We start from the raw sequence: 23,994 nt of genomic DNA, 5'->3' as shown, positions 1-23,994 counted from the left end.
GTAAGCGTAGCCCAGAATTGTGTTTGTATCAGTCTGACAACGCACCCTGTCATAAAACACAATCTGTGAGGCAATGGTTTGCAGTCAGTAACGTTCTTGAAATGGACTAGCCTTCCCAGAGTCCCGACCTGGAACAATGGAGCACCTGTGGAATGAGCAGCTTCGGTCCAGACCCCAGCATGCAACAACAGTAGCCTTCTAAGATTTCGGCTCTTGAGGAGGAGTGGGCTGACATTCCTCCACAGACGTTAAGACAAATCACTGAAAATGTCCTTAGCCGTGTCAAAGCCGTCTTAAAATCGAAGGTTTTACACACCGTATATTAATGTTCACTAATTGGTGCTCGGATACTGTTATGAGGTACTTACTGTACAATGAGAGTGCAGATTAACTTCCACTACACAGGTGGCCGTAGTTAGGGATTTCCTGTGGTCAAGAAATAACCGAGGCAAAGAGTATCGACGCAGTAATATGAATTATGAAGGTGGTGCGAAATTTTTTTGATCAGTTTATGGCGGATAACGGCCTGAGATTGGATTTCTAAGACTGGCTGCGATGTTGCCTTTGTTTGCCTTGTGTGGTGTTATGTCGCTGCCGGGCCGGAGATAGCGTTTCTGTGTTGCGGTGATGCAGGGAGGCGTCATCCCGCCGGGAAGACGGAGACGGCCGCTTCCTGTGTGTCACTCACATGGCGCGCGCTCTCTTCCCCTCTGTGGCTGGCGGCTGCGGCTGCCGAGATACGCCTCCACTGCCGCTCTTTCCGCTCAAGTCTCTCGTTGACTTACTGCCGGATCCATGTTTTCGTTACCGGCCTTCTGTTGGTGCACGCAGCCAGTCCCCGCAGAAAAGTGACAGATGTTTTTCCGTATCTGCCAATTTCTGCTTTTATTGATTCACCACTGCGCCACGGGACACAAAACTGTCGGCGAACTGCGCGAAAAACCATATGAGTCAACCGCAGAAGAGGTATTCTGTATCTTAATAATGACCACTCGCAGTGCTGTGTCTTCACCAGCGTAGATAGTGCACTTGTTTAACAATGACCACACATTCAGATGGAAGCACGTTCAGTTCATTGACTGGCTATATTCAAATAAGTGATACGTGATATGTATAAATTATCCCTCGTCATTCTCACATACGAGCCTCTTGTGACGTACTCGCAGGAACATTCATCTCTAATAAAAGCTGTTCGAAGCACAGTTTGTGATACTGACATAACACATACGTTCTTTCATATTAGCTGCAGTGTTGTGTTATGTACCCAGTGCACACTCAGAAATCAAACACATCTGGCTGTTGCAGAACAGTTTTACGTTTCTGCAGCCATTCTTCTTCCAGTCCGCCTCTTGAAAAACAAGCAGCAGGTATATTCCCACAACTTCCCATATTTAATGATTGAAATGCGAACATGTTACAATGTGCACAGTAATTCATGAATGATGTTTTGTTACTGTGATTTACGTGTGTAATGATAATTTTGTTGTATGAAGTTGACAAAAAGTGGTCAGTGTAGATGCCTGCCATTTGGAGGAGCTGTGTTCGATTCCCGGCACTGGCGAGGATTTTTCCGTGGTGGTTCAAATGGCTCTGAGTACTATGGGACTTAACATATATGGACATCAGTCCCCTAGAACTTAGAACTACTTAAACCTAACTAACCTAAGGACATCACACAACACCCAGTCATCACGAAGCAGAGAAAATCCCTGACCCCGCCGGGAATCGAACCCGGGCGCGGGAAGCGAGAACGCTACCGCACGACCACGAGCTGCGGACTTTCCGTGGTGGGAGGACTGGTACAAGAAACAATCAGTTTTGTGATCCTAATTAAGGATCTCCGTGAATGAGAATTGACGGCTCGTCGGTGGGGAAAGTCGCCAGAACGACTGGTAGAGCGGTGTGTTGACCCCATGCTCCTCCATACCACAACGGCATGACACCTCAACGCTAAGGATGACATGGCGGCCGGTCGATATGCCTTGTGCCTGCAACATATCGACGACGAGCTCGGTTTTCGTTTTGGTCTTCCTAATCCCTCTCCGGTTTTTAGGTAACTTTCAGTTTGTATCTGGAGCTGAAATTTGGTATGCGGATTTTAAGTAACGTTGAATGAGAGTGGTAAAAAATTACAGCCTGTTTCGATATGACAGGTGTGATCATGCCCTTGTTAAGTATCCGAACAGCTCGTCATTTGTTCTTCTAGCTGTGTGGTTCCAGTTCTAGACCTTTCCCACCCCAAAAATATATGGTTGTTTCGATGAAGATCGAACCCGCATCTTGGGATCTGTAGCTAGAGATGAAAAGCAGTAGAAAGGACAAGGCTTATTATTGGAGAATCTGATTTCGGAATAAAGCTGGCCGAATTACGTGCTGAGCTTCAACAATGTTCAAGGCTAAAATAAATTAATATTTAACGTTGATCTATGTTCCATCATCCTCAGCAATGGATAATGCTTATCAATAAAGGAAATAAATTTTCTGTATGAGTCCGCGATCGTTGTGAATATTTTGTGGATAAACCTTCTAGATGAATTTCTATATTTATTACACAGTTTCGGCTGTTACCATGATCAGATATGTGCAGTTCAGATTAAAGGAGCATGAAAGATCGACTGGCGTTTGCTACATCATACGGCAAAAAATGAAAAATTAAAAAGTTAAAATATTAAAAAAAAGATGATTCGCCAGAAACCTGAGACAATGAAAACAATGTACAGTGCCACTATTAGAAACCTCCAGGTAATCGAGACTAAAACTAAAAACTCATAAAAACATACGTAAACATAAGTGCTAGCCGACAGGTGGCGCTAGTGTGTACTTTATTTATGTCCTGCATCTCCGTCACTCTCTCACAATTTTCGTATATTTTCGCCCGTGTCTGTTTTCGTTATTATTATGTTGGTGATTAAGTTCTTAGAGTTTTTCCATAATGTAAAAAACACAACTGATACACATAACAGAAACTTTAGTCATCAATAACATAGCCGTCCGGTGTGGCTGAGCGGTTCTAGGCGCTTCAGTCTGAAACCGCGCGACCGCCACGGTCGCAGGTTCGAATCCTGCCTCGGGGATGGATGTGTATGATGTCCTTAGGTTAGTTAGGTTTAAGTAGTTCTAAGTTCTGGGGGACTGATGACCTCAGATGTTAAGTCCCATAGTGCTCAGAGCCATTGGAACCAATAACATATTGTGCTTCACTATTTACAACAATCTGCCAATGTTGGGGTAATTTCTCGAGTCCGCGATTGTAGAGATCACTTGGTTAAGAAGGGAAGAACTCGTCGAGCCATCTTCGGAGCGCATTTTCATCCGGAAAGGAAGTTCCTTGAAGGTTGTTCGATAGAGAGTGGGAAAGGTGAAAATGTGAGTGCGCAACCCAACTCCTGTATAGTGTTTGTTGTCAGTCTAGCAGAATGCAGGCGGGCATTATCGCGGATAAGCATCACTTCACGCAGCCTTACTGGCCGTTGTTCTTGGATTATGTCTGCAAGACGTCTTAGTTGTTAGCAAATGTCAGCGGTGATGGTTACACCTCGGGGAAGCAATTCGCAGTACACTTCACCGTCGCTGTTCCACCAAGCGCATAACATTGTCATTTGCGGGTGAGCGCAGATTTATGTACGGAGAGTTGTTGCTTTGTTTGGAGGCAACCATTCCTTTTTTCGCCGTAAGCTAGCATAAAGACAGCATTTCAAGTCACCGGTAACGATGCAGGATAGGAATGGTTGTTGTTACTCACGAGCCAATTGATAACGAGCAAGGAGAGATGCACACATACGGGCCCGCATCTCGTGGTCGTGCGGTAGCGTTCTCGCTTCCCACGCCCGGGTTCCCGGGTTCGATTCCCGGCGGGGTCAGGGATTTTCTCTGCCTCGTGATGGCTGGGTGTTGTGTGCTGTCCTTAGGTTAGTTAGGTTTAAGTAGTTCTAAGTTCTAGGGGACTTATGACCACAGCAGTTGAGTCCCATAGTGCTCAGAGCCATTTTTGCACACATACGGCCACCCGCAGATTTTTGTGATGTTGGGTTGCAGCATGCGGTACCCATACGCCTCATTTCTGAACCTTCCCCACTGTATAAAAATGTCACACGATGGTGCGATGATCACAGTTCATCATATTTGTCAGTTCTCGAGTACAATGACTTGGATAATTGTGGGTAAATGTATTTAAACGATTTTTGTCTAACTCTGAAGATCTTTCTGAACGCAGAGGGTCACTAATGACAAGACGATCCTCCTTAAAACGACAAAACCGTTTTCTTGCTGTGCTCTGTCGGCGGCTAAACGATCCCGTGACGAAACGCGCCGCTTTTCGTTGGATCTCCTCTATCTCCTCTGTCAGTCCTATCTGGTAGGTATCCCAGATAGATAAACAATACTCAAGAATCGGGCGAACAAGCGCCTTATAAGCCACTTCTTCCGTGGATGAGTTACATTTCCTTAAGATTCTTCCGATCAATCTGGGTCTGGCGTCTGCTTTTCCCACTATCTGTTTTATATGGTCATTACACTTAAGGTCGCTCTGAATAGTTACTCCTAGATATTTTACGGCAGACACTGTTTCCAGCTGTTTGTCATCAGTAGTGTAACTGTACAGTAGTGGATTTCTTTTCCTATCTACGCGCAGTATGTTACATTTATTTACGTTCAGTATCAACTGCCAGAGCCTGCACCATTCATCAAGTCTCTGCAGGTCGTTCTGCAAATTCTTTCTATCTTCTGACGTTCCTACTTTGGTATAGACAACTGCATCATCTGCGAACAGCCTTAAACAGCATCCGACGCTTTCTACTAGATCATTTATATATATTGGAAACAGCAACGGTCCCATCACGCTTCCCTGTGGTACTCCGGATATTACCTTTACATCTGTCAATTTAGTTCCGTTAAGAGCGACGTGTTGAGTTTTATCTGCAGGAAAGTCTTGAATCCAATCGCAGGTCTGCTCCGATACTCTGTAAGCTGTATTTTTTTCGTTGAACGGCAATGCGGGACGGTGTCAAATCCCTTACTGAAATCAAGGAACACGGCATCAACCTGAGCGTCATTGTCGACTGCGCTGTGGAGTTCATGGAGGAAGAGAGCGAGCTGAATTTCGCAGGATCTCTGTTTGCGGAATCCATGTTGATTTTTATAGGGGAGATGTTAATTTTTCAAAAACGTCATAATTCTCGAGGATAAAACATGTTCCATAATTCTGCAACAGACTGACGTCTACGATATAGGTCTACAATTGTGTGGATCTGGGAATGATCTGCGCTTTTTTTCCAGTCGTTAGGTACATTTCGTTGTTCAAGCGATCTACTCATATTCCCTTCGTTCCGCTTCAGTTTTACACACAGAGCTGCTGTTTTTCAGAAATGATAATAGTACACAGCAACTTCGCCTGCGCCCACGAATACGAAAAAATAATTGTGCGGTCTCCGATAAAGCAATCTCACTTACGTCCCTAGTCGTTAAGATATACTCACAGTGACGCTGAGATGTTACTGGTTGTGTACGAACATTCCCCATGGGAAGGTTCCTTTAACCCGAGGGTGGTGGTCTTACGGGTGTGGGGACTAGGGGAGGCGCGAACCCGAGGCCTTTCGGCGCGCTCGGTGTTTACTGGCGCGGCGAGCGGCGGACACCCAGCGCCGCCTATCGATCGGCGCGCCGTGTAGCGTGTAGCGAGCCGAGAGCTCGTTCGGCCAGCAACAGCAGCGGCAGCGGCAGCACGCTACACCACCGGTGCTCCAGCTAATTAACCACCTCCGGAGCGCGCCACCGCCCAACTCTCTCCGATCACTGCAGGAATGCCCGCCGAGGCACGCCGAAGTGCTGCGTTACTGCCGTGTTTGCGTTTGCTACCCCCACTCGCCAACTACGCACGAGTACGCCGCTTGACCTTTGTCAGGGAGCAACGCGATCCGATGTACAGTTTACAAGCGTTATAAGGGAAACTTTAAAAACTGGCTCAATAGCGCTGTGCACATGAATTCGGACGAACGGCTGTGAAGGCCGAAACGAATCCCATTGGTTAACGGCACAGTTAATCTGCTGTAGATAGCGTATTGCTAGTTTCACTCTACATACGAGAGCGTGTTGAGATGTTATACATCTACATCTACATCTATACTCCGCGAGCCACCTTACGGTGTGTGGCGGAGGGTACTTATTGTACCACTATCTGATCCCCCCTTCCCTGTTCCATTCACGAATTGTGCGTGGGAAGAACGACTGCTTGTAAGTCTCCGTATTTGCTCTAATTTCTCGGATCTTTTCGTTGTGATCATTACGCGAGATATATGTGGGCGGTAGTAATATGTTGCCCATCTCTTCCCGGAATGTGCTCTCTCGTAATTTCGATAATAAACCTCTCCGTATTGCGTAACGCCTTTCTTGAAGTGTCCGCCACTGGAGCTTGTTCACCATCTCCGTAACGCTCTCGCGCTGACTAAATGTCCCCATGACGAATCGCGCTGCTTTTCGCTGGATCATGTCTATCTCTTCTATTAATCCAACCTGGTAAGGGTCCCATACTGATGAGCAATACTCAAGAATCGGACGAACAAGCGTTTTGTAAGCTACTTCTTTCGTCGATGAGTCACATTTTCTTAGAATTCTTCCTATGAATCTCAACCTGGCGCCTGCAGAACCTGCAGAACGTCGTGAAGTAGTTTCGTGATCATACTATTGTAATAGGGGGAGACTTCAATCTACCAGGTATAGAATGGGATAGTCACACAATCACCCTGACGGCAACACGTTAAAGCCTCATATCTCCGCTGACAGAAAAAAAAAAATTGATTAAAAGAGAGAGAGAGGATGAGAACGCGTTTGACGTGTTCCTCAAAGTCTGAAGTAGCCCTATTTCTGACCTTGCGAGTGAACACCTGCGCACTCATCATCTCCTCATAGTCCGCCCCCGGTAGCTGAGTGGTCAGCGTGGCAGACTGTCAATGCTAAGGGCCCGGGTTCGATTCCCGGCTGGGTCGGAGATTTTCTCCGCTCAGGGACTGGGTGTTGTGTTGTCCTACTCATCTCATCTCATCCCATCCCCATCGATGCTCAAGTCGCCGTAGTGGCGTCAAATCGAAAGACTTGCACCAGGTGAGCGGTCTATCCGACGGGAGGCCCTCGTCACACGAACACGCCTTTACTAAAGGGTGTCAAAAGAGCTTCAAGACAGAAATAACATTGGAAATTCCAGTTACAAACACCTAGGACCTTTAGAGGAGAGTGAGTATGTAATATTTTGAAGAGGAATCCATGTCCGAAAGCGATTTGAAAACACGTTTGTCGGGTATGTTTGCAGCAGCGGGAGGTTGGCGGTGCTTACGTCGGATTGGCTGATGTCATTTGACATCTATCCTACCGCTCTGACGTGGTTCGAGCCTCATTCATCTGTCTGGTATGGTGTGTTGGAGGTGGTATGAATGTAGCCGTTTGTCATCCACAACATAGCTGACGGTGCTGGCAGCAACATCCATTGCACCTGCAGTTGCTAGTGTACTCGTTGACAGGGCGACGAGTATCTCTGTCATTACCGTGGGCTTCGCCATGCAGGAGGAACATGTCGGTGTATTCTGCAAACGTGCATTCATTCATGTTGCTCTAACACTCAGAGACACGTGAACGAAGCTCGAATCTGGTCAGAGAGGTAGGATAGACGTCAAATGACATGAACCAATCCGACGTAAGCATCCCCCACCGTGACTGCGCTGTTGAAAACATACCTAGCAAACGGCTGTAGCACGGAAATAGTACGTTTCTGGACACGGGTTCCTATACAAAATATTATATACTCATTCCCCTCTGCGAGCGCTATAAATTTAAATGCCATTTTCCGAATGTACATACTATCTAAAATTAGTACTATTTTTCGTGTACGCTATCTGATGAGAAGTATCCGGACGCCAATACTTTACGCGACACTGACCGCAAGATGTCAAGAGAGGTGGACGCGCCAGTATTAATGAGGTGGGGAGTATTGTGTTGTCAGTAGATGATGATGATGGATTTGTGGGGCGTTCAACTGTGCAGTCATCAGCGCCCGCACAAAGTCAGTCTTTACGCAGTCCAAGTTTTTCACAATCCAATCTAGCCACTGTCACGAATAATGACGATGATGATGACACAAACACGGCCGGGAATCGAACCCGGGACTCCGTGATCCAGAGGAAGCAACGCTAGCCACTAGACCGCGAGCTGCGGACGTTGTCGGTAGAGCAGCAGTAACAGCACAACGCGTCGCTGAGAAGCGGTGACTGTCTTCGAATGTGGACTAGTCACTACCTGCCAACCGAATAACAAATCCATCGGGGACGTTTGAACCCTTCTAAAGCTGCCCAAGTCGGCTATTAGTGATGTGGCTCTAAAGTAAAACACAAAGGAACAACCGAGGCTGAACCGAAACCAGACAGACTTCCTCTACTGACAGGGAGTGGGGGTGGCTGTAAAAAAGTCCAGATAGCTAAGTGACTATGCGTGCGGACTTAAACAAGGATAGAGTACAGTGGTCGGACAGCTCCTCAGAGCTCACACGTCTGTGTAGTCAGTAGTAAGCGACACTTGAAGTGGCGTAAAGGGCCAAGCCACAGGACAGTGGATGATTGGAAACGAGTGAATTGGAGTGATAAATCAGGTAATACACTTTGGCAGTCAGATGGAAGGGTTTGGGTTTTGCGAATGGCTTGGAGGATGTTACGTGTCGTCATGTGTAGTGGCAACAGTAAAGTACATATGTGGTAGTGTTACAGTATCGGTGAGTTGTTCATGGATAAGGTCTGGTCCCCGTATTGCGCTTTAGAAAACGCTAAATGCGGATGGGTATGAACACATTTTACGGAATTGTGTACTGCGAACTGGAGAGGAACAGTTCACAGATGATTTTTTGTGTCAATACGAGTTAAGGAAAGTTGCTACTCACCATATAGCGGAGATGCTGAGTCGCGAGAGGCACAATAAAAAGATTCACACAACCATAGCTTTTGGTAATTAAGGCCTTTGTCAGCAGTAGACACACATACACATACACACACGCACACACATACTCACGCAAGCGCAACTTGCACACACGTCTGCAGTCTCAGAGAGCTGAAACTACACTCAGTGTAGTTATATGGTGAGTAGCAACTTTCCTTCTCTTGTATTTTTACATTCCATCCTGGATTTTCCATTGTTTGATTTTTTGTATCAGTATGATAATGCATCCTGTTGTAAAGTAGCATCTGTGAGGCAGTGGTTTGTGTACAACAATATTCCTGAAATGGACTGCTCTGTCCAAAGTCCCGACCTGAACCCAATGGAACACATCACCTTCTCTGGTTTCGGTTCTTGAGGAAGAATGGGCTGTCATTACTCGACAGATGTTCATAGATTCAAACTAGGGACTTTACGATCACAGTCCTATTACACTAAGCATTGACATACCGGAGAGTACGTGAGGCATAAATGTTTTGTTTTTAAAAGCACTTGGTAATTTTCTAATGTTGAAAGGTGATTGTTTTTTCTTTTTAATTGCGTCGTATTGCTTCAGGAAACTGCTGTCTGCGCAGTGACCTTCAAACCATGTAAATATGAAGAAAATCAAAGAGGGCCAATCCGTAAGGTCCTCTTGTTTGTGATGCATACAGCTAGTCAGACATGTACGTTACAAGCTCACTGGTCCAATGGATCAAATGTGCAGTCGCCGTTGTAGAGACGGTTGACGTTTTCTTTTAAGGAACGAGTGTTCCTTTCTGTCTGTCCCTTCTTCTCTTCTGTCTCTCTCTCTCTCTCTCTCTCTGTCTCTGTCTCTCTCTCTCTCTCTCTCTCTCTCACACACACACACACACACACTAGACTTGTAAATATACCTAGTTGAGATGATGGATGGAGAGCTGTGCTTTGCTGAATGAGACCGTGTGGTGCCGTGTTGCAGAACACGTACACGAACGCGGAGAAGCTGCTGACGGCGGCCGAGGAGCTGGCGCAGACGGGCGAGTGCAACGCGGACGAGATCTACTCGGTGGCGCGCGAGCTCGAGAGCCACGTGACGAGCTTCGCGGCCCGCGTCGAGCAGCGGCGGCGCCGGCTCGACCTCGCCGTCCTCTTCTACACGCACGAGAAGGAGGTAAGGCCGGCCGGCGCACTTGTCGCTGCGTGTCTGTCGTCTGAAAGCAACAGAACTGCTACTGATCACAGGGCAGGCACACACACACGCGCGCGCGCGTTTGCTTGCGAGACTGGAAGATGAACGAAAGAGTGGAATCCGCGTGGTGGATTAACGACCGTAACTCGTGCATCGGCCAGCCTGAGATTTTAGTCAGTCAGTCTTGTTCGTTTACGCAAATGCTGTGCTGGTCCCCAATTTCCAACTAGTCCGAGCACGCCACTGTTAAGCACTAATGAAGGACTGGGTCCCTTACTTCGATTGCACATAATTCATTAAGGTCAATTCAACACATTTTCAATATCAGCTGATTTAGTGCGTGAAGCGCGAGTTAAGCCAATAACCAGATAAACTAAACAATTCTCCGTAATTCAAAAGAGAGAGAAAAACAAAATTGATCGATACACTGACACTTATCCAAAAAACCTTACAATACTACTCTAAAGTATACACTGAAGTGGGGAGCACTCTTTCACCCGACAGAACACTTCAAAATGAGTTCAATAACACAGCTGCGTGCCCCAGAAAACTGCAAGACATTAAATACACTTCATTTGACGAATAACAAATATTAACATTACGCAACTCCTGTTTGAACTGCAGTGTCCCAAAGAAACAGGCGCTTATTCTGAAAGAACAATTTTTTTTATATGTTTAAATTACAGCATTAAGGAATTCCAGCCCGCATCTCGTGGTCGTGCGGTAGCGTTCTCGCTTCCCACGCCCGGGTTCCCGGGTTCGATTCCCGGCGGGGTCAGGGATTTTCTCTGCCTCGTGATGGCTGGGTGTTGTGTGATGTCCTTAGGTTAGTTAGGTTTAAGTAGTTCTAAGTTCTAGGGGACTGATGACCATAGCTGTTAAGTCCCATAGTGCTCAGAGCCATTTGAGCCAAGGAATTCCAAACGATGTCCAATCGAATCCCCCCCCCCCCCACACCCTTTCAGTTGAGACACAAATCTTTCCCCTTTCTAGGCGGAGGCTGAGTCAGAAACACAGAATGCCACAAAAACACAGTTTTGCGGTGGCTGCCAGAAGGACGAAGCAACCAACAGGCCCACGCCGTGCTTCTCACACAGGCACCTCAGTTTGTACAAACATCTAGGCCAACACCAACTCCGGACTCCCCTCTCACTGCGATGCTTGGCACAGTTTATATGAAATGCCTTCCAGGCAACCAGTAACCGCCGCAGGAGTTTCACGATTAGCTAACAGCCCCAGCGTAACAGACATCACACATGTGCTTACGCCCGAGCCACAACTCCGCCAGTCTCACCGGCCGCCCCAAACCGACTGCCTCCCGCCGTCCCGCGCGCCCAAGCGGAAAACGCAAAGACGCTCATGCCCGATGACGCGCCAAGGATAACAAGCCGATCGCTGATGATCGACCAGCGATCTGGCTCACCAACTTAGAAATTACGGCACCCAAACAGGCAAAATACGATCACACACAGAACAACGTTTCCACGATTCACACATAGGTGGCGCACACGTCCTAGCACCCTTAGGTAACTGACAGGAAGGGCGTCCGGCCACAAGGTTAACTATAGTATAAAATTCCCAAACCTTTAGTGCAGGAAAGTCTCTGCTAGATGGAATGAACGCTAAACAAAACACGAAGAATGTATGCAAGTCTCGTGCCTCTCAGATGCCTCATTACCGGGTTTCCGCTTATTACCAGTTCATAAACAGATGATATAGGTACGGAGATTATGTCACATAAGTTGTCTAAATGATTCATTTATTTAATTAAAAAAATAAAAGCTGTGTTTTGCGGAGATATGAGTCCACTTTCAAATTCTTCAAACAACAAAAACACATATCATTTCTTCGAAGTACATCACGTCCTAACAACATGTAACACCGCAGTTGTTAGCACAGTGAACTCGCATTCAGGAGGACGACTGTTCAAACATGCATCCCGCCGTCCTGATTTAGGTTCTCCGTGATTTCCGTAAATCGCTTGAGGCAAATGCTGGGATGGTTCCTTTGAAAGGGCATGGCCGACTTCCTTCCCCCATCCTTCCAATGACCTCGCTGTTCGGAACCCTTTCCCAAATCAATCAACCAACATATGTAACGGATATCCGTCTATAATCGTATTCTCCATGTACTATTACGTAAACTACCTATTTGCTTCTGTCTCGGGTTCTTCGGCCGACGTTCGTCTGATGATTTTACTGACGTTTCGCCAGCGCGAGTGGCTGGCATTGTCAAAGCTTCACCCTCCATTGCCGGTTCCAGTTCACCACCGTCAATGGTGGGTGAAGCTTTGACAATGCCAGCCACTCGCGCTGGCGAAACGTCAGTAAAATCATCAGATGAACGTCGGTCAAAGAACCCGAGACAGAAGCAAATAGGTAGTTTGTCAACAACTGGCCACGAAAGCCTTAACAATTTTGTACTATTACGAACTTTAAAATTACTACCCCATTAGGCACAGTCAAAATAAGCAAGCAGCAAGCAAGAAGCACCAACCATGGAAGATTCTCCTTTATACTACATGTCCGTAATGGTGGCGCTTAAGATTCTGACAGAACACTGTTTAGTAATGAAACCCAAGTGCCAATCATCTACCAAATATTGTAATATCTTGTTACGAATACAACGGTGCTACCAGCGATACAACTGTCGATGTAACAGCCTTTAAAGGACTAAAACTTGCTGCCAGATTAAAACTGTGTGCCGGAGCGGGTCTCGAAGTCGCCACCTTCGCCGTTCTCGGGCAAGTGCTCTACCGACTGAGCTACCCAATCACGACCCACAACACGCTCACACAGTTTTGCTTCGACCTGTACCTCATCTTTTACCTTCCAACTCTAAGTCCTCCTGCATATCTTGCCCGAGTAGCACACTTAGAAGAAAGGACATCGCGGAGACATGAATTAGCCATAGTCCGAGGGGTTGTTTCCAGAATGAATTTTCACTTTGTTTCGCTTGGAAGAAGAGTGTTCGCTGGCATGAAACTTCCTGGCAGGTTCTGTAAACAATCCCCCAGACTATGGCTAATCCTTAGCTGCGCAGTGCTCTGTTTTCCAGGTGTTCAAGTACCGCGAGGTATGCAGAACAACTTCCGTTAAGTTTGGAGGTCGGAGACGAGATGCAGGTGGACATAAATCTATGACGGCGGGTCGTGAGATGAGCTTGCGTAGCGCAGTCGGTAGAGCACAAGCTCGCAAAAAGCAAGGTCGCAGTTTCGAATCCGTTCTGGCAGATTTTTTTTTAATGTGGCAGGAAGATCCCGCGTTTTATAGGCTTAGTTACCACTAAGTAAATGAAGTTGTTCATTGTCTTTCACGATAACAACGTTAAAGTGGGCCCAGAAATGCCCATTGAGTACTTTTGTTTTCCCTAAGAGCCAAAAATATTTAAATTTACTCCAAATTTAACATCAGCTAACCTTTTTCTTTTAAATGCTTTATATTCAAATCATCATAACGTGCGTAGCTTATTGTTAATGTGTTTTCCTACTGCCGATGAACCATTCTCTTTATTATTATGTTCTTTGGACTCCATTTTAAACTCTCTTTTTGTGTGACCGACATACTTCAATTAATAATCTTGGAATTTTACTTCAAACACTCCCGGTTTTGCCATCCAGTTTTTATCTCGGCTAAACTTATGTCACAACCTTTGCTCCAGGTCGTTATGTCTCGGATGCCATTTTAACTTTATTGTTGTTTAATAACTTCATCAATTTACACAAGATGATATGGTACGGCTATGTTTCTGCGAATTTATCTCGTTTACGTTTGTTGGTTTCCTTGACCTGCATTAATCTTACCTATTAGACACACGTCGTAATAATTTTTATCGCTATTTGTGTATTTATGTATGTATGTATGTATTTTCGTTCCTTCACGTTTTTTACACGTTAACTGGTAGCATTAGCACTATTCTCTGTGTTAAAAAAATGCAATTTTCTCTTCATAGGGGTAGCATTAGTTTTTAGCCCGCCAGGTTAGCCGAGCGCGCTAACGCGCTGCTTCCTGGACTCGGGTAGGCGCGCCGGCCCCGGATTACTGCGCCCGGCGGATTAACGACGAGGGCCGGTGTGCCGGCCAGCCTGAATGTGGTTTTTAGGCAGTTTTCCACGTCCCCCTATGTGAATACCGGGCTGGTCCCCACGTCTCGCCTCAGTTACACGGCTCGCAGACATCGGGACACTTTCGCACTATTCCATGGATTACGCTAGTCGCAGACAGTTGCGGTACACTAATTCCTTCCCCGGGGGTACGGGGTGGTGGCAGGAAGGGCATCCGGCCACCCCTTCAACTAACATTGCCACATCCGATTAACCATGCCGACCCTGCGTATCCGCGGGAAAAACGGCACAAGCAAAAGAAAAAGAAAGAAAAAAGGGTAGCATTAGTTCTTAGCATTTACTGTATCTTTTAACGTGGGTTCCCTGTCTATTCGTACCTCTAATTTAGTGTTCTTGTTTCCGGTCAGCAAACCAGGATAATTCAGTAATGCCTGTTGCGCATATTCTGCTGTAATGTTTTTATCCATCTTATTAAAGAGACTGGCCAGTTTATTAATTTTTTTTCTAGCGTCCTCAAAAGAATATAAGTATGTTACGACAGATAATCGGTATTAAACAATGAGGTAGTAGCAAAATAGAGAGAATCTGAATTAAAAATCAAACTAACTTCTAGACATAGTCTACTTGAATATGTTACGTCCTAATTCGTCAACCGAACAGGTCCAAAATAGTAGCTGGTTGCATGTGACAATGACTTCACTCCTTTTGAATGTTACAGTGTTTATTAATGGTTTTGTTCCTGCTATTCAACTGGAAAATGGCTGTATAGCCGAAACTGCAGTAGCTGTAGTCTTCGCGGAACAACATTGTTGCGCAACTCTTCTATATCTGCCTCATCAGTGCAGAGATTTGGGTTTAACTCAGAACATCCAAGCGTAGCGATCAGCGACCGTGCGAAACCAACTCAATTCCTCTGTGGCTCCTCTGGCAAAATACCAATAGGAAAATATATTTCACAACTAGGACTCGAATCGACTCTCTCCGTGCGCTAGTAGTCTTGGTTGGTAGGCGAGTATAGTAAATGGACAAAGTGATAATTACAATTTCAGACCATTTCACTTGAGTGCATGTGGGTGTATTTGGCGTATGTGCATTTAGCTCCCTGGTCAGGCGTGCCATTCTGCAAAGTGCGTCCATTGGCGTTATAATAAGAGTCCCACTGTTGTAAACATGCCCGAGACAGGATTGACGATCGACCTTACGTCAAACGCTTCGGTGCACTTTGATCGTCACAGTTCCAGCGCGCGTACTTGGAAACTATCGAGGCGGAACTGCTTTAGAGATGGTATTGCGATTGCGAAACCTATCGGGTGGCGCTTTTCAATAGACTACACGATATTTCACGCGGCTGCAGTACCGATAGCCGTTCTCCGAGCGCGTGGATGCGCATATATAGTGTTTCGATTTAGTCCGCGGAGTAGCGACGCGCTAGAAGTGCGGCGTTAACGGATGCCACGTTTTATGGTCGGTCCCGGCGTAAACAAAACCGCGCGCCGAGTTATTGCGGCATTTTTGCGCGGCCAGCAATATCGCGATATGAAACCGCCAGCGGCACCAGTCGCCGCTGGCGTCGGACACGGGCAAGCCCTGCGCCACGAGCCCGTTCCTGCTCGTCTCTTCGCAATTACCGCCGTAATTGCAACACGTTTTAAATAAGTAAACGCTGAGCCAGGCAGTCGCCGGATTACGACTCCCATTGTCTCTTAACCGGCGGGAAAAGAGCGGTACTGCTAACCGTCTGTTGAGGGAAAGCTGTTTTAATAGTGTGACACTAATGTTCATCTCTTGACAGTAACGGACCGCTCAGCATCAACCAGCTTACGTGGAAAATTGCGAGTTGGATATCTTTATTTTTATATGCAACAGATTTCAGAGGCTAGGCCATACCTGTGAATCGAATAGCATACATTAACACTTACTGAATCTCAAACTGGTTCAAATGGCTCTAAGCACTATGGGACTTAACATCTAAGGTCATCAGTCCCAAGACTTAGAACTACTTAGACAGAACTAACCTAAGGACATCACAAGCATCCATACTCGAGGCAGGATTCGAACCTGCGACCGCTGCAACAGCGCTGTTCCGGACTGAAGAGAGCCTAGAATCGCTCGGCCAACTGAACCTCAAGAATACCTGTACTGATACAAAGACTACTAAACCGCCACAAATAAAAACTTCACCATATCCCTCCAGCATAATACAGTGTGCATCAAAAAGAATCATCAGGTCGTAACTACACTCCTGGAAATGGAAAAAAGAACACATTGACACCGGTGTGTCAGACCCACCATACTTGCTCCGGACACTGCGAGAGGGCTGTACAAGCAATGATCACACGCACGGCACAGCGGACACACCAGGAACCGCGGTGTTGGCCGTCGAATGGCGCTAGCTGCGCAGCATTTGTGCACCGCCGCCGTCAGTGTCAGCCAGTTTGCCGTGGCATACGGAGCTCCATCGCAGTCTTTAACACTGGTAGCATGCCGCGACAGCGTGGACGTGAACCGTATGTGCAGTTGACGGACTTTGAGTGAGGGCGTATAGTGGGCATGCGGGAGGCCGGGTGGACGTACCGCCGAATTGCTCAACACGTGGGGCGTGAGGTCTCCACAGTACATCGATGTTGTCGCCAGTGGTCGGCGGAAGGTGCACGTGCCCGTCGACCTGGCACCGGACCGCAGCGACGCACGGATGCACGCCAAGACCGTAGGATCCTACGCAGTGCCGTAGGGGACCGCACCGCCACTTCCCAGCAAATTAGGGACACTGTTACTCCTGGGGTATCGGCGAGGACCATTCGCAACCGTCTCCAAGAAGCTGGGCTACGGTCCCGCACACCGTTAGGCCGTCTTCCGCTCACGCCCCAACATCGTGCAGCCCGCCTCCAGTGGTGTTGCGACAGGCGTGAATGGAGGGACGAATGGAGACGTGTCGTCTTCAGCGATGAGAGTCGCTTCTGCCTTGGTGCCAATGATGGTCGTATGCGTGTTTGGCGCCGTGCAGGTGAGCGCCACAATCAGGACTGCATACGACCGAGGCACACAGGGCCAACACCCGGCATCATGGTGTGGGGAGCGATCTCCTACACTGGCCGTACACCACTGGTGATCGTCGAGGGGACACTGAATAGTGCACAGTACATTCAAACCGTCATCGAACCCATTGTTCTACCATTCCTAGACCGGCAAGGGAACTTGCTGTTCCAACAGGACAATGCACGTCCGCATGTATCCCGTGCCACCCAACGTGCTCTAGAAGGTGTAAGTCAACTACCCTGGCCAGCAAGATCTCCGGATCTGTCCCCCATTGAGCATGTTTGGGACTGGATGAAGCGTCGTCTCACGCGGTCTGCACGTCCAGCACGAAGGCTGGTCCAACTGAGGCGCCAGGTGGAAATGGCATGGCAAGCCGTTCCACAGGACTACATCCAGCATCTCTACGATCGTCTCCATGGGAGAATAGCAGCCTGCATTGCTGCGAAAGGTGGATATACACTGTACTAGTGCCGACATTGTGCATGCTCTGTTGCCTGTGTCTATGTGCCTGTGGTTCTGTCAGTGTGATCATGTGATGTATCTGACCCCAGGAATGTGTCAATAAAGTTTCCCCTTCCTGGGACAATGAATTCACGGTGTTCTTATTTCAATTTCCAGGAGTGTATAATGTTATTTGAAATATGTACGTGAACAGCGTACTGTTGGAAAGAGCAAACCCTCAAGTTTTACGTGGTTCCCCCAAGGTAGCAGCAGTGTGCGCCCACTTCCGTTGTAGTAAAAGTGGTGTCGAGACAACAGAAAGCGTTTTGTGTTCTACGTTTTGCTCAGTGCGAGACAGTGATAACTGTTCAGCATGACTTTCGTTCTAGGTATAGTATGGTTCCCCCTACAGCACAGAGTATTAGACGATGGCGTGAACAATTACGAGAAATCGTTGTTTGTGTAAAGGCAAATCGCCGTCTGACACAGATATCGAACGCATCCGCCATAGTTGCGCAAGGAGTCCGCAGAAATCCGTTCGCCGTGCAGCTCGACAGCTCAACGTGCCACCGATGTCCGTCTGGCGTGTGTTGCGTCGACGTTTACACTTGAAACTATACAAAATTCAGCTACTGCAAGCTCTTCGTGAAGGTGACAAACAACAACGTGTGGAGTTCTGTAATTTCGTTCTTGGCAAGATGGAGGATGACAGTTTCCTTCCACGCTTAGTGATTAGTGACGAGACAACATTCCATTTAAATGGAAAGGTGAACGGTTATAATGTGAGAGTATGGGGTACGGAACAACGACATGAAGCTGTACACCGTGAGAGAGTCTCTCCAAAATTTAAAGTGTTTCGTGCAGCTCCACGGATGTGTGTTCTTGTTTTTTCCGCCGAGAACACTGTTACAGGAAGCACATATGTTGATATACTTGAGAACTATCTTTCCCCACAGTTGGAGATTGTTTCGAACGAGTTCATGTACGAAGAGGATGGGACACCGCCACACAGACATCTGGAAGTGCGGGAATTTTTAAGTCGAAGGATTACTGAACGATGGATCGGTCGCACTGGACCAAATGATTCAGCCTTACATTACTGGCCTCCAAGGTCACCGGACCTGACTTTATGTGATTGTTTCTTGTGAGGGTTTATAAAAAGATTCTGTTTGTGTGTCTCCGTTTGCAACAACAATGAATGAACTGAGACATCGAGTAAAGAAGGCTCTGAGCACTATGGGACTTATTATCTGAGATCATCAGTCCCCTAGAACTTAGCACTACGTAAAACTAACTAACCTAAGGACATCACACATATCCATGCCCAAGGCAGGATTCGAACCAGCGACCGTAGCAGTCGCGCGGTTCCGGACTGAAGCGCCTAGAACCGCTCGGTCACCGCTGCCGGCGAGTAAAGCCGCTGTGGAAGCTGTGACTCAAGATATGCTGGCTGCAGTGTGGGAACGACTTGAATACCGCATTCACATATGCCGTGCATCTCACGGGGACATATTGAACACCTGCGAAAAGGTATGAAAAATAACTTTTTGAGTGCCCCGCTCATCAAAAAACAAAATTCATTCTATATGTTTATTAGTTTCAGGAATATAGACGTGCCAAATCGGATGATTCTTTTTGATACGCCCTGTATATCTGGAGCGTTCAATAGATAATGCAACACTTTTTTTTTCTCGACCAATTTCGGTTAAAAACTGCGGAAAATTCTTGCTTCGGCTCTTATAGTTTCATGTAGTTCTGATAGGTGGCGGCGCCATACGTAGCCTTCAAAGTGGCGTCTGTAACGGAGGTGTGCTCCAAGCAGAGAACTGTCATTGACTTTCTTGTGGCGCATAAGTAGAGCGTTTCAGGTATCCACAGGCGCTTGCAGAATGTCTACGGAGACCTGGCAGTGAACAAAGGCACGGCGAGTCGTTGGACTAGGCGTCAGTCATCATCGCATCAAGGTCGCAAAAACCTGTCCCATCTCACGCGTGCCTGCCTACCGCACACAGCTGTGACTCCTGCAATGTTGGAACGTGCGGAAGCTCATTGGAGGTGATAGACGGATCACAAACACGTCGCTGGCTAAATGGACGTCTATGTTGGTAGTGCTGACACACTCGTCCACCTGTTGGTGTACTCTGAGGTGTGTGCCCATTGGCTTCCTTCCTGCCTAACACAAGAATTTAAAGATCGTGTGTTCGTCCCGGTGAAAGCAGTACGTGGATGAGGGGGGCGTTATTGATGCAGGAATCCATTGGCTCCGACGTCGACCGATAGAGTGATACCATGCGGGCATACAGGTCTTGCCGTCGCATTGAACGGAGGTGATGTTGGAAAGTGGAGTTTTGTAGCTAAAAGAGTGGGCAATAAAGTGGTGTATTGGAATCCTGAATAAAACCTGCTTTCAGAAAAAAATACATAGCATTACTTATTAAACGCCCCTCTTACAAAGGACAGCAGTTATAGGCGCATGTCGAGGTCTTTTACATAGTTTCTCACTCCCCTCGGCACTGTCAGGAAGTTTTTGAAAGGACGCTTGTAGGCACGTTCAGCGGCTGTTGATACAACATGAGCAACTATCTGTCGTACAACACCACAGTCACAAGATGGTGGTGAAGATTTTCTTCACTTGTGCAGAGTCTGCACATTTTCCATCATCCGTGTGGATACGATTCAGAGTATTTCAAATTGCACGAAGCCGTTCAAATCCAGAATGTTTCTTCTGGCTGCAGGGCGCTTTCAGGCATTGTGGAGGGCAGTTTTGTTGCCAGCAGAGTTTCTGTTCATCGTTAGCATTAAATTCATCTTCAGCAATAATCGTGTCTAAGATATGAGTCGGATGCCTTAATGTGAATCTTTTTCGCTCAGCAGAGAATAAATATTTTAATGTTAGTACATCGGGGCTATTAACAATGTTCTGATATTGACTTTAACAGCCCGCTGTTCCATCTGGTATCAGGATGCGGAATGTGACTCAAGATAGGTAACCATTATTTGGGAGTATGTCATATTGGCTCACTAACAGTGCGCACGGATTCGTTAAGTGGTCCATCTACCTTTTCAAATATGGACTATTACGCCAGACAGGCGCACTGTGCTCTGCTGCTAATTATACCAACCCGAGCATCGATACTGGAAGAGAACATGCTGACTATATCCGACTACTGCCACAGAGTTTTTGGACAATGTTGTTTCTGCATTTGAGGTTATCGGGTGTTCAAGACAAGTGCTCCTTAAAAGGAAGTGTCCTTTATAAGGTTATCCCAAATATTTTGGATGCATCTATGACGAATTATGTCTACCTCGAAACAGACAACAGGGGCTCACTGTACCTGTCTATTGGACAAATGAAAACAAAAAATTCTGTTTTATTTGCGTTATTTTGTAATGTCCATTTACGCAAGAACTCACGTAAGGTGTCATCGAAAGGTAGATAACGAGTAATCTGCTCGTAGAGGACAGGATTTCGTGGCAGTGCTGTCCTTCAGCTGCGTTGGGGAACCTTTTACCCTTTCTTGGACAATTTTCTGTTATTTATTGTTCACAAAACAGTTTTAGAGGTATATTGCACATATACTGGCAACATCGTATAATAACCCAAAAATTATACCCCCGGGTATAAAAATACATGTAGTTAACTCAAGTAGCAGATCGATCCCTCTATTGAAATAAAAGACTACAAAGTACCTTCATTACAAATGGAGTAAACAAGTTCGAACGTCTAAATTCGATTAAAATGATTTTAAAACACGGGGATGTGTGTCTGTTCTAGCATCCAGCCCGGTCATTGATCTGTAAAACTCTGGTTTTGTCTCGAATTAATTTTTGAAGGTTATCAAACCTAAACACAACAGAAGCTTAACTCGCTGAAGAAACAGTTTCTGGCCGTACATTAGTTGTTACCTGGCGAAAAGCTATACAGTGGCTTGAAGCAACATGTATTGACGCCCACAGTACGTACTGTGACATTTCGCAATATAGAAGTTGGTCCGTTCCAGTACAATGAAGTGATTAAAATACAGCGGCGTGGAACAGCTGCAGTGAGCTGTATCATGCGATCATCTGCTATTTTCAGTCATTATGAAATACCCCGTACAATACGATCTATTCACACGCAGTCAACACGGATTCAGAAAATGCCGTACCTGCGAAACACAACTAGCTCTTTATTCACACGAAGTAATGAGTGTCATGGTCAGGAGAGCTCAGATTGAGTCCGTATTTTCACATTTGCAGGAGGCTTTTGACACCGTTCCTCACAAGCGGCTTCTAATGAAATTGCGTATGTACGGAGTATTGCCTCAGTTCTTCGAGTGTGCTCGTGATTTCCTGTCAGAAGGGTCACAGTTCATAGTAACTGGAGGGAGTTCATTGAGTGAGTGAAACCGAAGTGACGCCTGTGGTTGCCCATGGAAGGGCTACTGACCCTTAATATATGTAAACGATTTATGAGACATTTTAATCAGTCCTCTCGGAGTCTTTGCAGAAAATACTGTTGTTTACTAACTAGTAAAGTTATCGGAGGATCAAAATGAATTACAAAATGATTTACACAAGATATATCAATGGCGTGAAAAATATCAATTGCCCGATAGTAATAAAAAGTGAGAGGTCTTCCGCGTGAGTCGTAAAAAGACTACGTTAAATTTCGGTTACAAGATAAATAGCACATATTTAAAGTGTGTAGATTAAGCTACATACCAACGGAATTCAATTACAAACAACTTGAACTGGAGCAATCATATAGAAAATTCCGTGGGCAAGACGAACCAAAGACTGCGATTTATTGGTAGAATACGTAGAAGATGCAACAGGTCTACTAAAGAGACTGAGTACACTACACTTGACCGTTCTCAGCTAGAGTACTGCTGCCCATTTTGGGGATACTTACCACATAGGTTGGCCGGATGACATCGAAAAGGTTTAAGAAAGGGTAGCTCGTACTGTATTACAGGAAAACAGTAAAGAGTCTCTCATGAATATGGTACGCGAATTAGGGTTCCAGTCAATAAAACAATGGCGTTTTGGGCGATATGTTTGCAAGAAATTTCAACTACCAACTCTCTTCTCCCGAGGGAGAGAATATTTTCTAGGGAGAATGACCATCGTAATAAAATAAGAGAAATCAGAAGTCACAGGGAAATATTTAGGAGTCCATTTTTCCCAAAGCTGCTCATGCTACTAATGATAACTGATTTAACGTTGCTTATCTTCAGCACAGTTTTCAGATCCACTTGAGAATTGCTGATGCAAAGGCTGAAATCAGTCATGGACCAGCCGGCCGGTGTGGCCGTGCGGTCTAGGCGCTTCAGTCTGGAACCGCGTGACCGCTCCAGTCGCAGGTTCGAATCCTGCCTCGGGCATGGATGTGTGTGATGTCCTTGGGTTAGTTAGGTTTAAGTAGTTCTAAGTTCTAGGGGACTGATGACCACAGCAGTCAAGTCCCATAGTGCTCAGAGCCATTTGAACCATTTGGTCATGGACCTAATTAAGTTCTCTGTAGTAATTTGAGCGGATTTCATTAATTAACATATATGGTTTCTGTACAGAAAGTATACAGAAAAAGTGCAGAAAGTCATATTAATGGCCAGAATTACTCAGACTCGTTATAAACGGTGGGCTTCCAGGAACCACTTCGTATTTCTCGTTTATCTAGTCATTAATTTGAAACCGAGCGTCGGAATACAGTTTAATTTGATATATACTGATTAAACTTTGTACTTTTTTGTAGTGTTTACTATTATCTTGCTGACCAGTTGAGAAACGTAGCATTGTTACGGATAGTTATGGAAGAGAAAGGAAAGGCGGGGAGAGGAGGGAGGGGATGAGGTACCGACACACGCACGCCTGCTCCCGAATAACATCGAGCCGAGTTTAACGTCCCCATTTCAAGGAAGGATGGCTGTACAGCAGAATGTAGTCTGCTACTTATATGCTAAAGCACACCGAACGTCTGGTATACGCTGAAATATAATAATATACTAGCTAACGCTGAAAATTCGTCGATAAGCGATGTTCTGGAGTCATTACATTGCTTATTTGGATATGGCTTAACAGACTGATTAACAGGTACGTCAGCCTCCTGGAAAACTTGCGTGCTTTTCTATATATTTAATGCTCAGGTTACTCTGTTAACTTTGTGTTAAACTCTTTGTTTTGTGTGTTAGCGATCCACGATGTTCTTATTTACAGCTCTGAACACTTTTTTTGGAATTATATTTATCTTTCCTAATGAGGCTCAGTAATTGGCGTCCACAGAGTCACTCCTCAGAAATCACAGGGACGAAGACATCGTTTGCAGTTTTCTTCATGTACGTTGAAGCCACCGTCCGTT

At 46.2% G+C, this 23,994-nt stretch overlaps 1 protein-coding gene across 1 annotated transcript in view; it reads left to right on the top strand.

Annotated features, from left to right (window-relative positions):
• The window catches only part of LOC126259616 (kalirin), a 1,784,965-nt gene that overhangs the window by 837,909 nt on the left and 923,062 nt on the right, over positions 1 to 23,994 (top strand). Inside the window, exon 14 of the mRNA XM_049956530.1 lies at positions 9,908 to 10,099. Coding sequence (XP_049812487.1) covers positions 9,908 to 10,099 — 192 coding nt within the window. The remainder of the gene's footprint in view (positions 1 to 9,907; positions 10,100 to 23,994) is intronic.

This window comes from Schistocerca nitens, chromosome 5 (assembly GCF_023898315.1).
Source record: "Schistocerca nitens isolate TAMUIC-IGC-003100 chromosome 5, iqSchNite1.1, whole genome shotgun sequence".
Lineage (NCBI taxonomy): Eukaryota > Metazoa > Arthropoda > Insecta > Orthoptera > Acrididae > Schistocerca > Schistocerca nitens.
The sequence above is the reverse complement of the archived record's forward strand: the minus strand, read 5'-3'. Positions and strand labels throughout refer to the sequence as shown.